The sequence below is a fragment of the Astatotilapia calliptera genome, chromosome 19 (assembly GCF_964374335.1).
Source record: "Astatotilapia calliptera chromosome 19, fAstCal68.1, whole genome shotgun sequence".
NCBI lineage: Eukaryota > Metazoa > Chordata > Actinopteri > Cichliformes > Cichlidae > Astatotilapia > Astatotilapia calliptera.
The window spans coordinates 26,648,032-26,665,822 of record NC_137440.1 but is presented as its reverse complement, the minus strand read 5'-3'; the positions used below and the strand labels follow the sequence as shown (position 1 = coordinate 26,665,822).

At 40.2% G+C, this 17,791-nt stretch overlaps 4 protein-coding genes across 6 annotated transcripts in view; 2 read left to right on the top strand and 2 right to left on the bottom strand.

The window, feature by feature from the left end:
* fancm (FA complementation group M) overlaps positions 1–5,338 on the bottom strand; it is a 45,375-nt gene extending 40,037 nt beyond the window's left edge. The window contains exons 1-4 of the mRNA XM_026151464.2: positions 4,556–5,338; positions 4,301–4,473; positions 4,056–4,133; positions 3,810–3,968 (exon numbers count right to left, since the gene is read on the bottom strand). Coding sequence (XP_026007249.2) covers positions 3,810–3,968; positions 4,056–4,133; positions 4,301–4,473; positions 4,556–5,258 — 1,113 coding nt within the window. The 5' untranslated portion in view covers positions 5,259–5,338. The remainder of the gene's footprint in view (positions 1–3,809; positions 3,969–4,055; positions 4,134–4,300; positions 4,474–4,555) is intronic.
* A 199-nt stretch (positions 5,339–5,537) lies between these two features.
* Positions 5,538–7,666, top strand: iqcc (IQ motif containing C). Its single transcript, XM_026152331.2, has 5 exons — positions 5,538–5,648; positions 5,829–5,972; positions 6,057–6,354; positions 6,790–6,911; positions 7,467–7,666. The coding sequence occupies exons 1-5, from the start codon at positions 5,607–5,609 to the stop codon at positions 7,500–7,502; spliced, it is 642 nt and encodes a 213-aa protein (XP_026008116.1). The 5' UTR covers positions 5,538–5,606; the 3' UTR covers positions 7,503–7,666.
* Positions 7,667–7,795: 129 nt separating this feature from the next.
* On the top strand, positions 7,796–13,804 carry dcdc2b (doublecortin domain containing 2B). 3 transcript variants are annotated; one of them, XM_026152783.2, is made up of 15 exons: positions 7,796–8,426; positions 8,691–8,912; positions 9,014–9,065; positions 10,389–10,459; positions 10,995–11,126; positions 11,234–11,368; positions 11,520–11,559; positions 11,726–11,791; positions 11,912–12,080; positions 12,166–12,275; positions 12,429–12,497; positions 12,715–12,786; positions 12,881–12,925; positions 13,023–13,094; positions 13,223–13,804. In XM_026152783.2, exons 1-15 carry the CDS (start codon positions 8,050–8,052, stop codon positions 13,292–13,294), a joined length of 1,704 nt encoding a protein of 567 aa, XP_026008568.2. In that variant the 5' UTR covers positions 7,796–8,049; the 3' UTR covers positions 13,295–13,804. The 3 variants fall into 3 exon arrangements, with proteins under 3 accessions (XP_026008568.2, XP_026008567.2, XP_026008566.2); XM_026152782.2 differs by having other exon boundaries at positions 8,627–8,912; XM_026152781.2 differs by having other exon boundaries at positions 7,796–8,912.
* Positions 13,663–17,685, bottom strand: tmem234 (transmembrane protein 234). Its single transcript, XM_026152784.2, has 5 exons — positions 17,418–17,685; positions 17,065–17,216; positions 16,903–16,969; positions 15,997–16,089; positions 13,663–14,522 (listed from the first exon to the last, which is right to left on the bottom strand). The coding sequence occupies exons 1-5, from the start codon at positions 17,428–17,430 to the stop codon at positions 14,407–14,409; spliced, it is 441 nt and encodes a 146-aa protein (XP_026008569.1). The 5' UTR covers positions 17,431–17,685; the 3' UTR covers positions 13,663–14,406.
* Between the last annotated feature and the right edge of the window lie 106 nt (positions 17,686–17,791).

Here is a 17,791-nt window from a genome sequence, read left to right as displayed (position 1 = left end):
TATACATATATATATATATATATATATATATATATATATGTATATACCATATATATATATATATATATACCGTATATATATATATATATATATATTTTTTTTTTTTTTTTTTTTTTTTTTGCTGAATGACAATCATACAGTACTTATAGATTATATACATCCTTTTCTCTTACAAAACTAATGCAGTGTAACGCATTCCTCATGTTTCAGGTCTTGTACAGTCACAAGTAGTTACCCAAGTACCTCTTTTTGTGCTTTAAAAATAAACAAAAAACTACTTTTTAGTATTAGTCATCATTCACTAACAATTGCAAATACTACCACTGCTGAGTAGAGACGATGCAAACTCGTTAAGAGATACACAACAGAGAATATAACTGTGATAAAAATAGAAGGCGCAATTCTGATTCAGTTAAACTAATCTTCTATCAAAAGAAGAGTCTATAAAGAGATTGATGGTTTTATTCATTATATTTTAATATAAAATCATTAAACAAATTAATTCAGAACTCCAGCTAACCCTGCAGTTTGCAATAACAGGGATTTTTCTCTTCTGGAAATAAGAGAATCTCTCTTCCAGTGAGATAAACCTGGTAAAGAATTGGCCAAATTATCACAGTGTGAGGATTTTTACCAGAACATTTGTAGCTTTTTTCTTTCTTTTTTTTATGTAGGAAAATACAAGGTAAAAATGATCATTGTGTGAAACGGAGAGCATTACAATTAAGAAAGTTGGTATTGGGTTGGGGAGGTTGCCCAGTCGTAATCTCAAGAAGAACCGGTTAACATCAGTGCATCCAAATCCAAAGACTTTATTCTGCATTAAATGATTGTAGCATTGCTATGATACTCTGTGACATCTGTAGGGTGTAAACTCTTGCAAAGCCATGTTACGTGTAGGTCGGTATTCCCTCTGAGAGCCTAGTTACATAGCAACTGCAAGTGTCTGGATTTAATTTGTTTTTGCTTTTTTTTTTTTTCTCTAGTGTTCTACAAAAGTGTTATGTAATGTGAAAATTAAAGTGTACCAACATGAGCTACTGTAGTTTTTTTTTTTTTGTTTAATAAAAATGTGCTTGTCTCCTGTCTTTTCAAATCTACTCTGGTGAAGTTTTTACAAGGTTGACATACACGGAGCTTGAGCTCTGCGCAGCTTTTGGCATATTGATGAAGAATTTAGTTTTATTAAATAACGACCAGTCTTATGAGTCAGATGAGCTGATGATAAAGCTCCAGATTTACTATGTAAACTGTTTGGATACAAAGTAGCTGCAGACAAAATTACTCTACTCCTTGCCAAGTACAGCCTAAATAAACAGTCTGAGAAAGGGCAAAAGTCAGATCACTTCATATGCTACCAATTAACCACACCACACACGCGCGCATTATGAATTACAAATACAACAAATGAGAGGTTTGATTATTGCAATAAAAAAAAAAGGAGCCAGCAGAGACAAAACATGAGGAATAGATTGTGTTATCTGTTGGTGTGCCAAGAAAAACCTAAGGCTGCAAAGCAAATAGCTTCCAGGACCCATTATACTTTTATTTTACCTCCAGGGGACTATTCTCTCTTTTTTGTGGTGCCAAGTGTATTAAATAAAAGGTGTCACACCCTGCCTAGATCTGAAATGTAGGACATAGTCCATTTCAAAACATCAAATCAAATCAAAATTTATTTATATAGCACATATTAAAACAACAGTGTTGACCATAGTGCTTCACAGTCAGTAAAAGCATGAGACAGTTAAAACAAACAATGAAAGAGGACAACAAACAATAGGTAACAACACAACAAGCTAGACCAGCCAACTAGACAGAATCAAAAGCCGAAGTAAAAAAATAAGTTTTAAGACGTGATTTAAAAGACTGGATAGACTCGGCAGTACGAATATGAACAGGGAGGTTATTCCAGAGTCTAGGTGCCACGGATGCAAAGGCCCGGTCACCTCTCGACTTCATTCGAGTCCTAGGTTGTGCTAGGAGCCTGTGATTGGACGATCTAAGTGTTCTGTTGGGATTGTATGAATGGCGTAGTTCAGAAAGATAGTGTTGAGTTACTGGAGCAAAGTAATTACACAATCCAAAAATAAGGACACAGGCAGTATACAGTAGTCTATCATAGTGCTGCTCGTGGGACAATACAGCACTCTGTGTAACACCTAAAAGAAATAAAGCCAGCTGACTGGAATTGCATGAAGGCTTAAAGAGTTTTTAGCTTGCAGATGAGACTGAGTAATAATACTGTAATAGATAGTTTTAGTCATAAATATAACCTCATTTAGGTTAATTCAATCTTGTTGGGCAAATTGTTCTTTAATGCATACCTACAGCTCCCATAACAACAACCATAAAAGGTGTAAGCTTTAAGCCAAATATCTTCTGAGCTCAGTAGCCTTTAGATGTGCCGTCATTAAATCCGCACTTAATCGAACCGCAAGAGAAATGCGACTCAAGTCGATATATGGGCAAGCACTGGCCTTTCTAATGTCTGAGCCAAAAGCTGGACGAAAAAACAGAAAAAGCACCTGTATGCATGACTGCTTCATTTTTCTGATTTGTTTAACAGTTACTAAATTGTGCTTGCATGACTGCAGTAATGAATACAAAATAACCCAATGTTTTGGCAGTGGAAAAGGGATTTCAGCAGGTTACCAACATCCTCCAATCATAGAGTAATATGAAGAGAAAGAAAAAAAACTAAAAGAAAAAAGAAAAAAAAGAAAAAAGAACTCTGCCCTGATAACAATAAAGAGAGAATTAGAAGGAAAAGACTAAAAAGGAAGAAAGTGCAACACAGTAAAGAAAAAAAATACAGCGGGTCTAAAATTTCAAATGCAGGTGTCACATTCCTGTTAACCAGCCAGCTGAAACAAATGAAGTGGAGCTGCACACTTAAAGTGCAGAAGACACAAACATGATGAGGAGAGAGCCGATCAGTCTACCAGCACTAAAAGCTAGACCACTGAGTGTAACAGGATGTGGCTTTCAGGACAAATCAATCAATTTAATATGAACTGACCCAGAAAGAACCTCACAGGAAGGAGAAAGAGGTGAAGCTGAAAAAGTTTTTACAGTTGAGGAGTTCTGTTTTTTTAATAACAGAAGGAAGCCAAAACTTACCACAAGGTGGCAGTAAAGCACCAAAGGAAAAACTCTTAGCTGCTCTACAGAATAATGAAATCAAGCACAGGCAGACAAAAAGCAAAGAAAGAGTTTGTATAAAACTAACTTCCAAAAAATATATAATAAAGTCATGGACTGGATTCTTTCAAACACTGTGCATACAGAAACGCACCATTGACACTTCATTATTTACCTATCACATCACACAGAAACAGCAACCGCCTTCCTCTGGAAGATACTGTATCTGCCACTCCGTAAAAGCTGCTCCAAAACAGCTTGAAAAACACAATAAAGAGCCTAAGGTATTGAACCTAGCATCCAAACATCCTTGGGACATACCAGAATAAACCCCATCTGTGCAACAACCCACCAACCCAAACAATCCAACAGTATGTCCTCATGCCAGACACATAACCACATAACACACCCTGCCTAAAATCCATGAATGCACTCCATGTTTTGACAGCAGAAAACAACCATACATAATATTTGGCAGATTTTTTTTTAATGTACCCCTGGTCAGTGCATGTTGGTTGTGGAAACAATAAGCAGCCTATGTGTTCTGCACAAAATAAAAGAACTGACATATTTTATTCCTTGTAGAATTACATTTTTAAAAAGTATAAACAATGTCCTGATCAGAACAGAGACGAAAAACATGACAAATCATTTGCTGCCCCTACCTGCAGGTAGCATGTCTGGTAAGCTGAAAGGGCCTCACCCAGAGGAACCACAACTTTCTCCACATTGCGCTGGTGGGAGTGAGCCCGGATGTCAGGACTGTCTTCTGAACGTAGCTCAATATGGGAGATGAGCAAATTGGAGATCACAGATTGCACCGACTGGAAGGATGAAGTGAGGCGGATTGCAGATTAAAGTCTACTCACTTTTAGGTCACAGCGCAGAAAAAAAAAGTGCATCTTTCTCACCTTTGTATCTCCTCCTGGGGTGGCGCTAAGAGCCAGTATGCGGAACTGCAAAGTCTGGCTGCCGAGCAGTTTGATGACCTAATGAAGAAGACCAAGCATTAGACATCATCTCCACTAAATCTGGACAGTTTACATAACTTTTACTGCAAAAAACCCAAAACTAACCATTAAGATTTAGTTCTTTAGTTCACACTTATACAACTTCATGATGTCAAGCTTTGATTATTTCTCCAAAGTGTGTGTACCTGGCAGTAAGCATGGTTGCCCAGCGCTTTGTGTGCTTCATCGATCACCACGCACTTTACCTGCTGGGCCGGGCAGGTGTCTCTGGACAGATCATTAACCATGACCTGAGGCGTGAGGAAGAAGACCCGCTTGGATCTCCAAACCTCTTGTCTCTGCTTTGCTGCTGTGCTACCTATGAAGCGGTAGGTGCAGAATTTGAAAAGGGGGAAGATGGGTGTTGTGCATCAGATTTTATGTGATTTTCTTTTTTTTACCTGTCAGCTCAGCCATGTGTGCTTGTGGGATCCCCATCACTTTATAACAGGCCTCAATCTGTTGGGCCACTAGAGGCTTGGTGGGAGCCATGAAAACAATCTTGCCTGATGGATACCAGCGATAGAAATTGTACATAACCACAGAAGCTATAAAGGTCTTTCCCAGACCAGTGGGAAGACATACCAGAGTGTTCTGAAAGAGGGCAGCCTCTGATATCTTCAGCTGGTACTCCCTGATAGGATAGTTGGTCGGGTAGATCCATACCTTAGCTGAGGAACTGTCAAAGCCAGGGAAGTCAGGATATGTCTGCCCACCTGAGGGGGTTAGAGAAAACGTGGGCTCTTCTGTTCTGGCAGGGTTGTCATGCTGGAAACATTTAGCATTATCAAGCTGGAGGCTTCTTTCAGCTTCATACACGGCGACCACCATCAGATCATCGTCTTCATCTTCATACGCAGGCGTGGGGTCCTCAGTCCCCACTGGGTTCGCTAATGTATATGCTGACCCGTGACCATTTTCAGACCAGAGGGGATAAGAAGGAAGGTGAGCTGTAGCTACCTGGGGACTGTTGCCTGGAGTTGTTCTGGGGCGCCCAGCAGCATTTTTGCCATCTTTTATCGGGTTAACAACTTTGTTTTGGGAGACGGAGACACCCCAAGTCTGAAATAAAGTCTTCTGGTTTGAACCGCCACTCATTTTCATTACCGGCGGCGAAAAACTTTAAGGGGAAAACGCCATGTGAAGAGCAGCAACATTGCAAGAAGACCGTCTAGAACACAAACACCCGGTCATTTCCGCCGACGTTTTCCAAAATAAATCACTTCACGTTGAGAAAAATTATTTTACACAACTATTTATGGTTCATATATTTGTAAACTGTACAAAATTACACTTATGACCATATATGAAAGGTTAATCTGAAAATATGTAAATATGTTGTTATATCTTACAAGGGCAACCTTTTATTTTTTAGATTTGGCACAGGAAGTAAATAAAAGCTTTGAGTTACGCTCCCGCTCTCCGTAGCGGCATAGTCATGTTACCATAGCAATGGAGAGAAGCAAATGGGAGAAAACAATCGTAAATTTGCAGGTAATTTATCTGCTGTCGATGATACATGTTTATACGCAGAGTAATTTTTCAGGGTGTCTTTTCTGTGCTACGTTTAGCTTCTTAGCCACTCTTGCTTTCTCAGGAAAACAGGTGCTAACGTCTGCTATAGTTAGCATTCATATGATAGTGAGACTACAATTACTCCTTTCCTCGCCACAGGCATGCTCGCGTGGATATCTGGTAAGGAAAGAAGTCTGCAAAGCACGCGAAGACTTTGAAGACATCGTGAAGGAGATTGACGGGCGCCTGACGCATTTAAAGTGGACGGACACGCTGATCTCTATTCCCCAGTTCATAGACACGGTAAGTGGCATTTATGCGAATAAGGGTGACGTTTAATACCCCACATACAAAATGTTCTCATGCATTTGCTTTTTGCTTTTTCAGGGCAGCCTACGTCCACCACCCAGCAGCCCTGCCACTAAGCCTCTAAATCCAGAGACAGATGTCAGTGCTACTCCCCAGATCCCTGCACTCTCACCAGAGAACAGAGATCATCACTGTGCCCTGCTAGAGAAGACAGAAGCAGAGAGAGATGATTCACAGACCTGTTTACCCAGCAGCAGCTCTATTAGAGGGGAAGGAGAGGGCCAAAGACAAAGCGGTGTGGTGGAGAGCACAGCAGGGTCGTCATCTGTCTGGAGCAGTGTTGAGTTAGATATGAACTATACTCAGTCTCATAAAGGTATATTAAAGTTTCACACAAAGTGGAGCCATGTTGTGTGCGTGTGTAGAAGGTGTTTTAAAAAATATTGCCTCTTGTTCAGTCTTTAAGAAATTTACAGTCACAATTTTCAAGATTCAAAGAAGATGCATTCACACAGTCCTTAATTTAGTTATAAGGGCTGGTAACTCCCAAAAGGATTAACAAATCTCTTTGGGATTCCTTCTGCCAAATGAAACATGTGTAGTTACCTGCTGTGGTGACCCGTTGTGAATAAAAGAGAAGCCTAATGTAGCTTTTGCCTCTAAAAATAGAATCACAGAAGCTTAAAAAGTAGAATGCAATCAGTGTTCACCTGCATTAATTACACAGTTTGTCTAGCCTCAAATGTGTTAATCCAAAACTGAATTTGGTGAAACCTTTTGAGCCGTTTCGAATTCGCCATCCCTCCATCAGGTTCTCATCGGTACTGCTTGACTCAGGAGGTGCCCCGTACCCCAGAGGCCCTGCGTTTCCATAGAAGCACCCTGACCATGGAGCTGCTCTGGCTTCAGCAGGCAATTGACAGCAGGAAAAAGGTAAGGCGAAGAAAGAGAGAGATGTAGTGCTTCCCTACGTTTATTCAGCAGTGACAGTCTCCCGCTGTAATAAAATTGCTTCTGCTCCATAGTGGAATTTATTTACTGGTTCCCAAAATAAGTTCATCCAGCAGGTCTGAGAAGCAGCCTTCGTTCTAGAGCCTACATCCAACAATCAGATAACAAATGTTAATTTTGCAGTAAGTGTCAACAGTGACTTATTACGGACAGTCCAAACCCCCCAGCTACAAACATGCACGCTGGATGGTTTGGCCCATTTTCTCCCATGTATTAAGCGTGTAAATCAGGTAGAAGCATGTTTAGCTGTCGGTACCCTTTACCCTCACACTGAGAGCTGATTTAAATCCTTTAATTTATCTTTAACACATTTCGTTGCTTCCGTGAGGCGCCCTTCAGCACCAGAGTGTGTAAATTTGCCAAGATGTGGAGCAACACTTTTTATAGATGTGTTGTCATGCACTGAGAATGCACTCATCCAGACATGCAGAAGAACATGTTACTTTTAGTGACTGTTTTCTTTCTTTTTTCCTACAGTACTTGTCGCTGAAGGATAAACTTAGCGTGTCCTGACGGCATCGTTACCATGAACTGGACTTAAACATGTGGGAGTGATGCCTTCATGTACGCAGGAACCTGCTGCACTGAGTACCTTTTTCGTGTTTGGCACAAGTTAATAAACCTGTATATTGTGTATTTTCATGTATATAAATAAAATAAATGCTATTTTACTACAACGTTTTCTTTGTTGTGCTGTCTACCGCTTGGGCTTCACTTGGAGCATTAACTGTGCCAGTTTTAGATGGTTTACAATTGTGCATGGAGAAGTTTTGTTCACTAAAGTCCAGGTGAGCATGCTTCCCAGGAGCTCATATTTCTGAGCTATCACTATCACTCATTTCATTAGGAAATTATCCTTCAAATGTTCACAGCAATCTCCTATTAAACACCTGTTGTCCTCTGGTATTTAAGTCCTTATAGAGAACCCAGGGAAAGAAAAATATTTATAAGTTAAAGCTGAACTTTTCCTCGTTACTCCCTTGAGAGATCTTCTGTTGTGCTTGGATATTTAATATTTACGAAAAAGAATCACCTGGCTGTTTCACTTGCTCTCACTTCTATGCTTGATGGATTTGGCCTTTTTTTTTTTTCTTCTTTTTTTAACCTGCCTGTAGAGGTTATCTTATTGATTCAGCTTACAGCGCAGGAGACCCACCCGTTCTCCCCTCCTCTTGCCTGTCTCTTTTGTTGTGGTTTCTGCCGATGGTTTGGCCCACAAAGCCAGTCATTGCTGGCCACGCTGCTATGGCAACCAGGAAATACTCACCGCCATCAGTGGAGTAGTGTCCGTGTGAGAGTGTTTGAATGTGAAGGGGATAGAGAGGAGCAGAACGTGGTGAGGGGGAGCCCAGACAGACCACTACCACAACAACAGCAGAGACTGATCTTCACCTTTGGCTTTTCTGCAGTTCTCCCTCTTAATTCTTCACCGAGCATGTGAGTGACAGAGCATTGTTTGGCACTTTGGAGTGGTAGCTGGATCATTTGTTTGTGTTAATGTGTGACTTTTGGAAATGTGTGAACCCAAAGAATGTAGTGTGTGTGTGTGTGTGTGTGTGTGTATGTATGAAAAGGTTCAGTAAATGCAATTATTAGGTGCAATGAATGAGAATACATGCATGCATATATGCACTCAGAGATGGCTGCCAGCTCTGCAGCTGCATCTCTGCTGCCTCCAGTGAAGAGTGTGGTGGTGTATAGGAATGGAGACCCCTTCTACAGTGGACGCAGGTTTGTGGTCAACCAGCGACAGGTGGCCACCATGGAGGCCTTTCTGAATGAAGTGACCCAGAGCATCGGTGCCCCTCTTGCCGTCAGGACTCTGTACACCCCCAGGCAGGGCCACCGAGTCACAGACCTGCAGGATCTACGGACAGGAGCCCAGTATGTTGCTGCTGGCTTTGAGAGATTCAAGAAACTCGAGTGAGTACAACAAAATGAAGTTATTTATACTTGATGTCTGGAAAACAGATCAAGTACTGTGTTAGGGTTTTCTTCGTTATATCCCTTGTCTTTATGCACAGTTACCTGAACGTGAGAACAAAAAAGCAACCCACTGCTCGTGAGGAAACCCAGGTAGGCTTTCATTTCATTTCAGTCCTTTTAAGGAATCTGTAACTGATTAATCCTAGCCTAACCAAGAGGAATGCACCACCAGGCTACAGTCATATCAAGCTGATCATTTCAACTCCTTCCAAGTCAAATTTAAAAAGAGTGCAGGATTTTTTGTTTATTGACGCAACCTTATTCGCCTTTAAAAGTGACGACCCATTCTTATGAGCAAGTATTAGCCGTGCATGTCCCCTGTTATCCTCCTATTGAAGTCACAGGCTGTTAGGTAGATTAGCGGATATAATGGGCTAATGACTGCACTGTCCATCAAACACTCAGTCACTCAGAACTTGCAGGGTACTCTCATGTGACAGCTTCATTAATTTCAGCGGGATATTGAAACGTCAAACGATTTCATCAAGAAAATTATCCTTTCTCTTCGGCTGAACTCAACCTTTTCAGTAAAATGAAAGGCAGGCAGTGCACAGTGACGAGGATGCTAGGATTAGGCATAATGAAGCTCCCTTAGCATTCACACTAAATTGATTTCAAAGCCACACACACTTTAGAGCCACTCACGACAAGTACTTGTTTTATATTCTGACCTGCTGGCAGGACTGACCTCTTAGTGTTTCTGATGTAGAGCGATCTATTAGTCTTTCTTTTATGAACAAAAAACATACATGAGTATAGAATAAGCGTGCATAGATGCTATTTTGGATAAGTGTTTGTTTGTTTTTTAGGTGGGGCCTTTGGCTTTAAAGTCTTACATGTCTGTATTGTGGTTGCTGTGGAGATACACAAGAAGTGTGCCCGTATGTTGAGTGTTTGTGTTTGAAGTTTTTATGCTTCCACCCAGTGTAATCAGGGCTGTGTACATGTTCAGGCAGGCCTAATACTCAAATTCTGAGCCCTCCTTCTGGATTCAGACACATTGTAAATAATTAAACGTCTGCCACTTTAAAGAAGGAAAAAAAAACAATAACGAGGAGATTATCAGAGCCCACTGATTTAGCTCAGCTAGAGGCAGACATGGATATTGGCTCCAGATTTCATTACTATGCGACGACATGGGTGAGGGCCCTCAGATAAGACACGGCGTGTCTAAATGCACCATCCGAGGAGTCTTGGAGTGACGTCAGTTTCCATGGCTGCAGCACTTGAGCTGATATGAGCTGAATACACTTTTCGGATAATGATTTTCTTGGCGATATGCATGCAGTGGTATTTATGTGCAGGACAGGAATGATGTAAATCTGTTAAGGGAATTTTGAAACTTGATGAAAAATTGACAGCATTTGATGTTCTGCAGTGGCAAGCATCTGATTTTATGTTGGTCCCCTCTAGGTCAAAGCAATCCAGAGGCCAAATGTGTCAGCTAAATGGAGGAAGTATATACCTGTGCCTTGCATTATACAGTGAGTTGGAAGAACTGCTTATCGGAGGCATATATACATAGTATCAGAAATGTATTTATTTATTTTTTACATACAGTTTGCTGGCAGTACCATTGCTTTCATTTTGGATTAAATTATCTCTGCACCTACTGGATGAGAGGAAATTTTGTCCTTAAGATCTCCAGAGAATAAACTGCTACTACTGGCTTCCCCTGATGTTTCCTTTAGCAACACTTTTGGGGAGTTTGAAAAAATCAACAACACCCTAATCTTTGCCCTGAAAACAAATATCCACGTTTCCCAGACTTATACCAAAATCAATTTCACATTAAAGTAATGCAACTGTAGGAAGATTTAATATCGTTGCTGTGGCTAATTAAACTATCATTCATTATTCCTTGATTGCTAAATAATTGTTCCTAATCTTTCATTTAAGGAAACCACTGGGAAACTATCTTTTCACAACCAGCTTAGACCAGTAGTAACAATTACCAGTTCTTAACTCTTTCATCACATATCTGCATACAAGAATTAAGATGTTTCTTGTTATGTTCAGCGTTTTTCGAAATGGAGACCTCCTGTGTCCACCGTTCCGATTCATCATTCCTCGGAGCATGCAGCAGGACCTGGATCAGATCTTGAGTCTAATCACAGAGAAGGTCAGCCTAAGGACCGGTGCGGTGCGCAGGTCAGTGACACCATTACACAGAAGGTCAAAAACATTCCCAATAGCTCTGTGAAATACAAACAGAAAGATCTAATAAAGTAAATATCGAACCCCTGTACGTTTTTCAGGTTGTGTTCTCTAGAAGGAGTGGCCGTGTCCTCAGCTGGGGAGCTGGAGACTGGCCGCTGCTATGTTGCCGTGGGAACTGAGAGGTTCAAGAAACTCCCATATGTGGAGCTATTAATCTCCAAAACTACAGAGAGGTACAATCATGGAAGTTCCTTTGTAAAAAACAAAACAGTCAGTCTGTGCTAACACATGAATAATAATCAGACGACTGGAAACAAGAAGAGAACAATATCCCACACATTCCTCTCTCCCATTTTTTAATAACTATGTTTCTTCATTTTGTAGCTATTACCCTGGGAAGAGAAGGATGTTAAGGAGAGCTGAGGTAATCCTCCTCCTCTCTCTCTGCATTCAGTTACTTGCTTTATTTTCATGTCTTAAAATACAGTTTTAGGATCGTTATTTTCCAGCCTAAATGTCAGGTCTGATTGGCAGCTGTCAGAAGAAAACATTAACAGGCTATGAACAACTTCTGTTTTTTCCCCCATTAGAACAGGAAAGCAGGAAGTGGGCCTGAAGACCAATGCAGTGACTCAGCTCTCCTTGACTCCCCAGAGGTCAAACAAACAAACAAGTCTCCACTGACTTATATTCACACTATATGATGCTATATTATGAGTATTTATATAATTTAGTGTTTGTTATGTAACATATTCAATGTGACCCATGAATTTCAGTCAGACGGTCGGAGGGTGAAGTCAACAGGAGATGAAGCTGCAGCCCCACAAGCTTCCCAGCAAAGGAGCAGGAGAGAGGGAGCAGATGAGACCTCTACGTTTTTTGCCAGGCCGGTCAAGATCCGGAAGAATCGAATGCAAACGAGACCACCGCTCAGCAATGGATCTGGTGAGGATTTCATGAAATCCAATCAGTCTTAAGGAGTATCTCCACTTTTTGGTGGTAAAAAACTTTTGATATCTACCCATGACAGGCCAGCCCAGTGTATTTAAAAGTTCAGCACAGAAAAGGAGAGAAGAGGTACGAGGGGCAGAGGAGGTGCAGGAGGATGAAAATACAGCTACAGAGCTTCCTGTTGATCAGGTTAGCTTCAGGCACCTCTGCGTCATTTCAGACTCATAATTGAATAGAAGATAATTAAATGCTAAAATATGACTGAGGTGGGCGCGTTTGTCTGCCCTTAATATTATAGAAGTGAGATTAAATCTAAATTTTAATCATATTTCCTTTCCAAAGAGAGCTGCAGAAATAGTGGAGGAGGAGGAATTAACTAACCCAGAGGATCCTCTGCAGAACAAACAGATGGTAGGCATTTTTTATGCCATATCTAACATGTTTTGTTAGATATGAGAAATAACACTCATCACTCACTCCTGTACAAGCAAAACCAAAAATACCACTGAATAATAGTTGTCCTGCATGCATGTGGAGTAATTATTAATTCACTGTCACAAGGACAGTACATGCATGCTGCACATTTTGAACAAAAGCATTAAAAAAAACACTATTTATTTCTCTCAAGAGACAAGCACAAATTATCAAGGGTGAGCAGCACGACGACGAGGAGCACCCACACAAGTACAGTGGAAAGCAGGTACGGTTCGTGTGGGTGGGTTGTTTACATTTAATCGTAATTCACGTGTTCACATTAAAAGGGTTATCCATTTTTGTTCTTGTGCCGTTAAAAGGCATTACTATCTGAAGAGGAGCAGGAGTCCAAAGCTGAAATACTGGTACACACTCACACCCACGAGTAGCTAATTAATCAATTGAACAAATACAGAACTTCAGCACGTGGAGGCAAAATCTTTGTGACTTTCATTTCAAAAGGAGCTGAAGCAGACGTCTTCAAAGTCGAGGCCTTCGTTGTCTAGCAGCCACGCAGAGCACAGAAAAGAAAAGGCAAGTTTACCAACTTCACACCCTATAACACCATCGCGTTTTTACTGGCATCAATATAACCAAGGCATTAAACTCGTCTTGCTGATAGCTTTTGCCTTTACACTGATTTAGTGTCGTTGCTGTGACAGGAGATCCTGCAGGATGCGCCGTCGGTTGCAACAGAACAAAACCACCATCATCAGGAGGTCACGGCATCCTAACAGTTTCACATCGCATGAACGTTTGATTAAATTAGTAGTACTTTAACTGTGATAATGAGCCAAATAACAACATTAATGTATGTTTGTTTTATTGTAGAAAATGTAAGCGTGAGAAGTGCAAGCAGAACAAACACTACAACAGGTGGATACACTATCAGAAGCTCTACAAGCTTCAACTAAAACTGATTGAAGTTTATTGTATCGTACACCCGTTTATGACATTGTCCATTCAGTTTTACAGGCATGATTCTTATGTTGATACTGTGTAGATGTTCAATGCTGCAATATATTCACTATGCGTACAGAAAAAAAAAAACATTTTTTAGGGTAAATCTTAAACCTATACTGAAAAATGAGTGACTACTAAATGAGTGTTGGGGAACAGTAGTGTTGCCAAGAATTTATTGATTAAATATCAGCAACAACACAGGAACAGAGCACAATATTAACAGTCATCTGTACAGTGTCTTGTATCAATTAAATGTGACAATAAACATATATATTACTGTACATGTGACCAATTTCTGAACTCTTTACACAGTTAAAGTCTTTTTCTTTCAAAAGTAGTTTGGAAAATAAAAGCAGTATATTACGAGTAAACAGTAAAAGGAAAGGCGAAAGATGAAAATTTTATCCTCAAGCTATACAACAACATTGTCCCCTCCTGCCTTGCTCTTACTCTACAGCAGGCTAAAGGCAGCCACCACAAACTGTCCCCATTAAACCAGAAGCTGACATCTACCCCGGGCTTATTTATATGTGGTCTCTGCAGGATCTATGCAGATGCCAGTCAGCTGCGGAGCATTTAAAAGTAAAAGTTAACAACCACCGCTTTTCTATGCGAGCGTCATAAATCGAGTCAAGCTCTGTGGTGAACTCTCCATGAACCCGCTTCCCCCCCTCAACATGGTGTGAGAGTTTTCTGGACAGGCCTTTTGAAGCTTGAGTTTGTTTAGACACAATTCTCCCATCAGCATCGCCGCTCTCAGGAGCTGCTCTCTGAATCTAAATCGTCTTCTTCAGTCCTGCTCCAGCTTCATTGCCCGTCTTTCCATTTACGGCGAAGGATTTATTTGAAGGCGCAGAGGAATTGGCTTAAATCCTGATCTCCTTCAGTACACGGGTTGGGTCAAATTCTGATTCCCAGTATCTCTGTCAATATCATCAATGGAGCTTATAATACACAGAGTGATGCCAGCCATGGTGAGGAACATTCCTACGACAGCCTCTGCAGACAGATGTGTGGGCAAGGATATCAAGATAGTTAAAGTTTAAAAAAATGTATTTATTAATTAGGTACGGTCATGGTACAAAGAAATGTCACCCTCTTTCAGTTCAGTTAGCATGTCTTAGCACAACTTCAGATGAACAACAACATATGTGTCATTATTAATTAAACAAAAACTAAACCAAAATACAGACGAAGTGTGTAAAAAATTAAGTACAACTCATTATTCAATAGCTTGCAGAACAATTTTTAACAGCAATAACTTGAAGTAATCGTTTTCTGTATGACTCAATCTGTCACATCATTCTGGCCCAATCACCTTTACAATGTTGCTTCAGTTCATTGAGGTTAGCGGGGATTTGTTTAAGCACAGCATTTCAGGTTGACGTCTGGACTTTGACTGGGTCATTGCAACACCTCTATTCTTTTCTTTTGCAGCGATTCTGTTGTAGCTGTGGTGTTGCAAGGGTTAGGATCAAGTCACGCTTTAGCTGTCAGACACACATGTAGCCTCTCATTTGACTAGAACACCTTGGCTTACGGATGCTGACACAGTGACTGCAAGGTGCAGTTACTGGTCCTGTGGATGCAGAACAAGTCCAAATCATCACCCCTCCATCACTGTGCTGACTGTTGGTATGAGGTGTCTGTGCTGATTCGCCGTGTTTGATTTTTGCCAAATGTGACTCTGTGCATTATCACCAAACATTTCTATTTTGGTCTCGTCACTCCAAAGGACATTGTTCCAGGAGATTTGCGGTTTGTTCAGCTGCAGCTTTGCAAACCACAGCTCTGCTGCCATGTTCTTTTTAGAAAGCTGAGGCTTTGACCTGGTAACCCTTCGAAACAAGCCATACTTGTTCAGTCTTTTTCTAACTGAACTGTCATAAACTTTAACATTTAACATGCTAACGGAGGCTTGTAGAGTCTGAGATGTAGCTCTTGGTTTTCTTTTTTTCAAGTTTGTCTGAGAATTGCACAATCTGACCTTGGGATTAATTTCCTGGCATGTCCACTCTCTGGAAGTATGGTAATTGACCTAAATGCTTTTCCACCGAATAATGACATCTGTAATCTACTAATCTGGCTCCTAAATACCCTATTAATTCCTGTAGAAGAAGTAAGGTTGTATTTAGCGTTTCACATAATCCTTCTTCATTTGGCTTAGTTTACGTTACATAAATAATGACAGCGTGTAATATGCTATGTTCTTTAGTACAACCGACACTGTATTTACTTAATTTGAAGAACTGCAAAGCATCAGATGATTTTTATTGCTTCCTGATATGCAAAACCTTTGAATTAGAGAGTGGTTAATTTTCTTTTTAATCATGACTCTAAACAGCTTAAAGTCTGACTTTCAAAATCAGCATCTGAATCTTTCCTTTTCTAGATAAATACCACCGGTTGTGTGACTGGCCTCATTATTTTAAAAAAAGCAAACAAATGTAGTGTTATCACATGAGTGACTTACGTTTGCCTCCAATCTCTTCTCCCAGAAACTTGCCAGTTAGCAGAGTGCAAAGGAGGGTGAGGGAGTTGGCTACAGGAACAGCAAATGATAACTCTGGATGAGAAGAAAGGTTTTTAAAAAAAAATGAATTTCTAGTCTACAAAGAAGGCATACAGTGACAGTCTGTGTCAAGTAAAGCAATAAAAGTAATTTCTCAAACATGTTCCATTAAGTATGATGATTTTCTGCTTGTAGTGTTTAAAAGAAATTACATTTAACATTTATCCAGTAAGCCATGTGAAAAACTAATCTACGGTGGCTTATTGGCATTTGATACAGGAAATTCTGGTATGATCTGATATAAAGTAAATATAGGGCCAGTAATACTGATACTAAACCAATACCGATACTTTTAGCCTATACATATAGCTTATATAGGTATATCAGTGTGTCATGATTCATGGGATGAATCATCATTTGAAATTTTGAACACATTTTAATGACCATTAAAACTTTGTGATTTACTGTGATTTTGACTACTTTTCAAAATAATAACACTTATAACTTAAACACTTATAAGGTTTTCATGCATTCAGAAACTGGGTTTTTTTTTTTTTTTTTTTTTTTGGAGACCTGGAATGTAAATGTACCTGGCTCTAAAGCACTTTGGGTCAACTTCTGTTGTTTAATTATGCTGTAGGCTATAAATAAACAGACAGATAGTCAACACAAAAAGGTTCAGCCATTCTTCATAGCGCATGTTTGAGATATATTTCCAAAAAAACCCAAAACCCCAAAACACTTTATTTAACACAGAAACAAAATATCGATCGCTGGTATCGATACACTCAATATTTGGCCCGATCCGCACACCTCTATTGGTAAGTTCTCATTAGTGTTTCAGGCTACACTTGTGCTAGGTCTCACCTGTGGTTGAAAGTGTGTAATAGTAGACCACTGAACCACTCTGGTTTAATAGAAATGGGACCAGGTACTGTAGAGCAACACAAGGGAGAGGGAGCAACTGAGCCAGTTACAGTAACATACAGTCTACCTTAAAATGCGCGAATCTGCTGTCTCAAAACCTACCTTGATGTTAAGAAAGAGAAACCTGAGCTCCGCCAGCAGCTGTGCCACTTTGCTGGTTTTTGTCACATTTTCTATCCCCTCGGTGCCTCTCTTTAGGAAAGGGTTGGTGCAGCCCCACAGCACTGACACCAACAGGAGACTCAGCAGCTCGACTGCAACACATTAAAACGAGCTTACTTCCTTAGCATAGGTAGTAAGATGCTAACTACTCCTGGCTTAGCTTTGCGTTGTTAATTCTGGTGAGGAGGTGGAAACTTGCAAATATACATTTAAATGAAAATACAGACGAAATCTTCAAATTCTTGACAACTAATATGATTTTTAAGGGAAACAATAGATTATGGCCAACTCACCTACGGTCACCATCGTCCTGGTTGTCAACAGTCGCTATAAGTCGCGTTCAAGATTGTTTTCAGTTGTTAGCGAACATTATTCAAACGAATAAATTCATAGTGCAAGAATTTAAAGTGCAAATCCTTAAACTTGTCCAAGAAATGTGCAAAAATAAATTGGTGAGGACTGTTTCTCTCATTTGCAGCTTCTGGTCGTTGGAGTTTGCGAACAGTTCTTGCCCTCTTGAACGCAGCTTTGAGGCTTTCCAGTCATTACTTTTCCAGAGACTACCAGCAGAGGGCGCAGGGACTCACTCTTCCGCTTCCAAATATTATTTGTACTACTACTACTATTATTATTCTCTGTGCTAATTACTTCATTGTAATAAACAGAC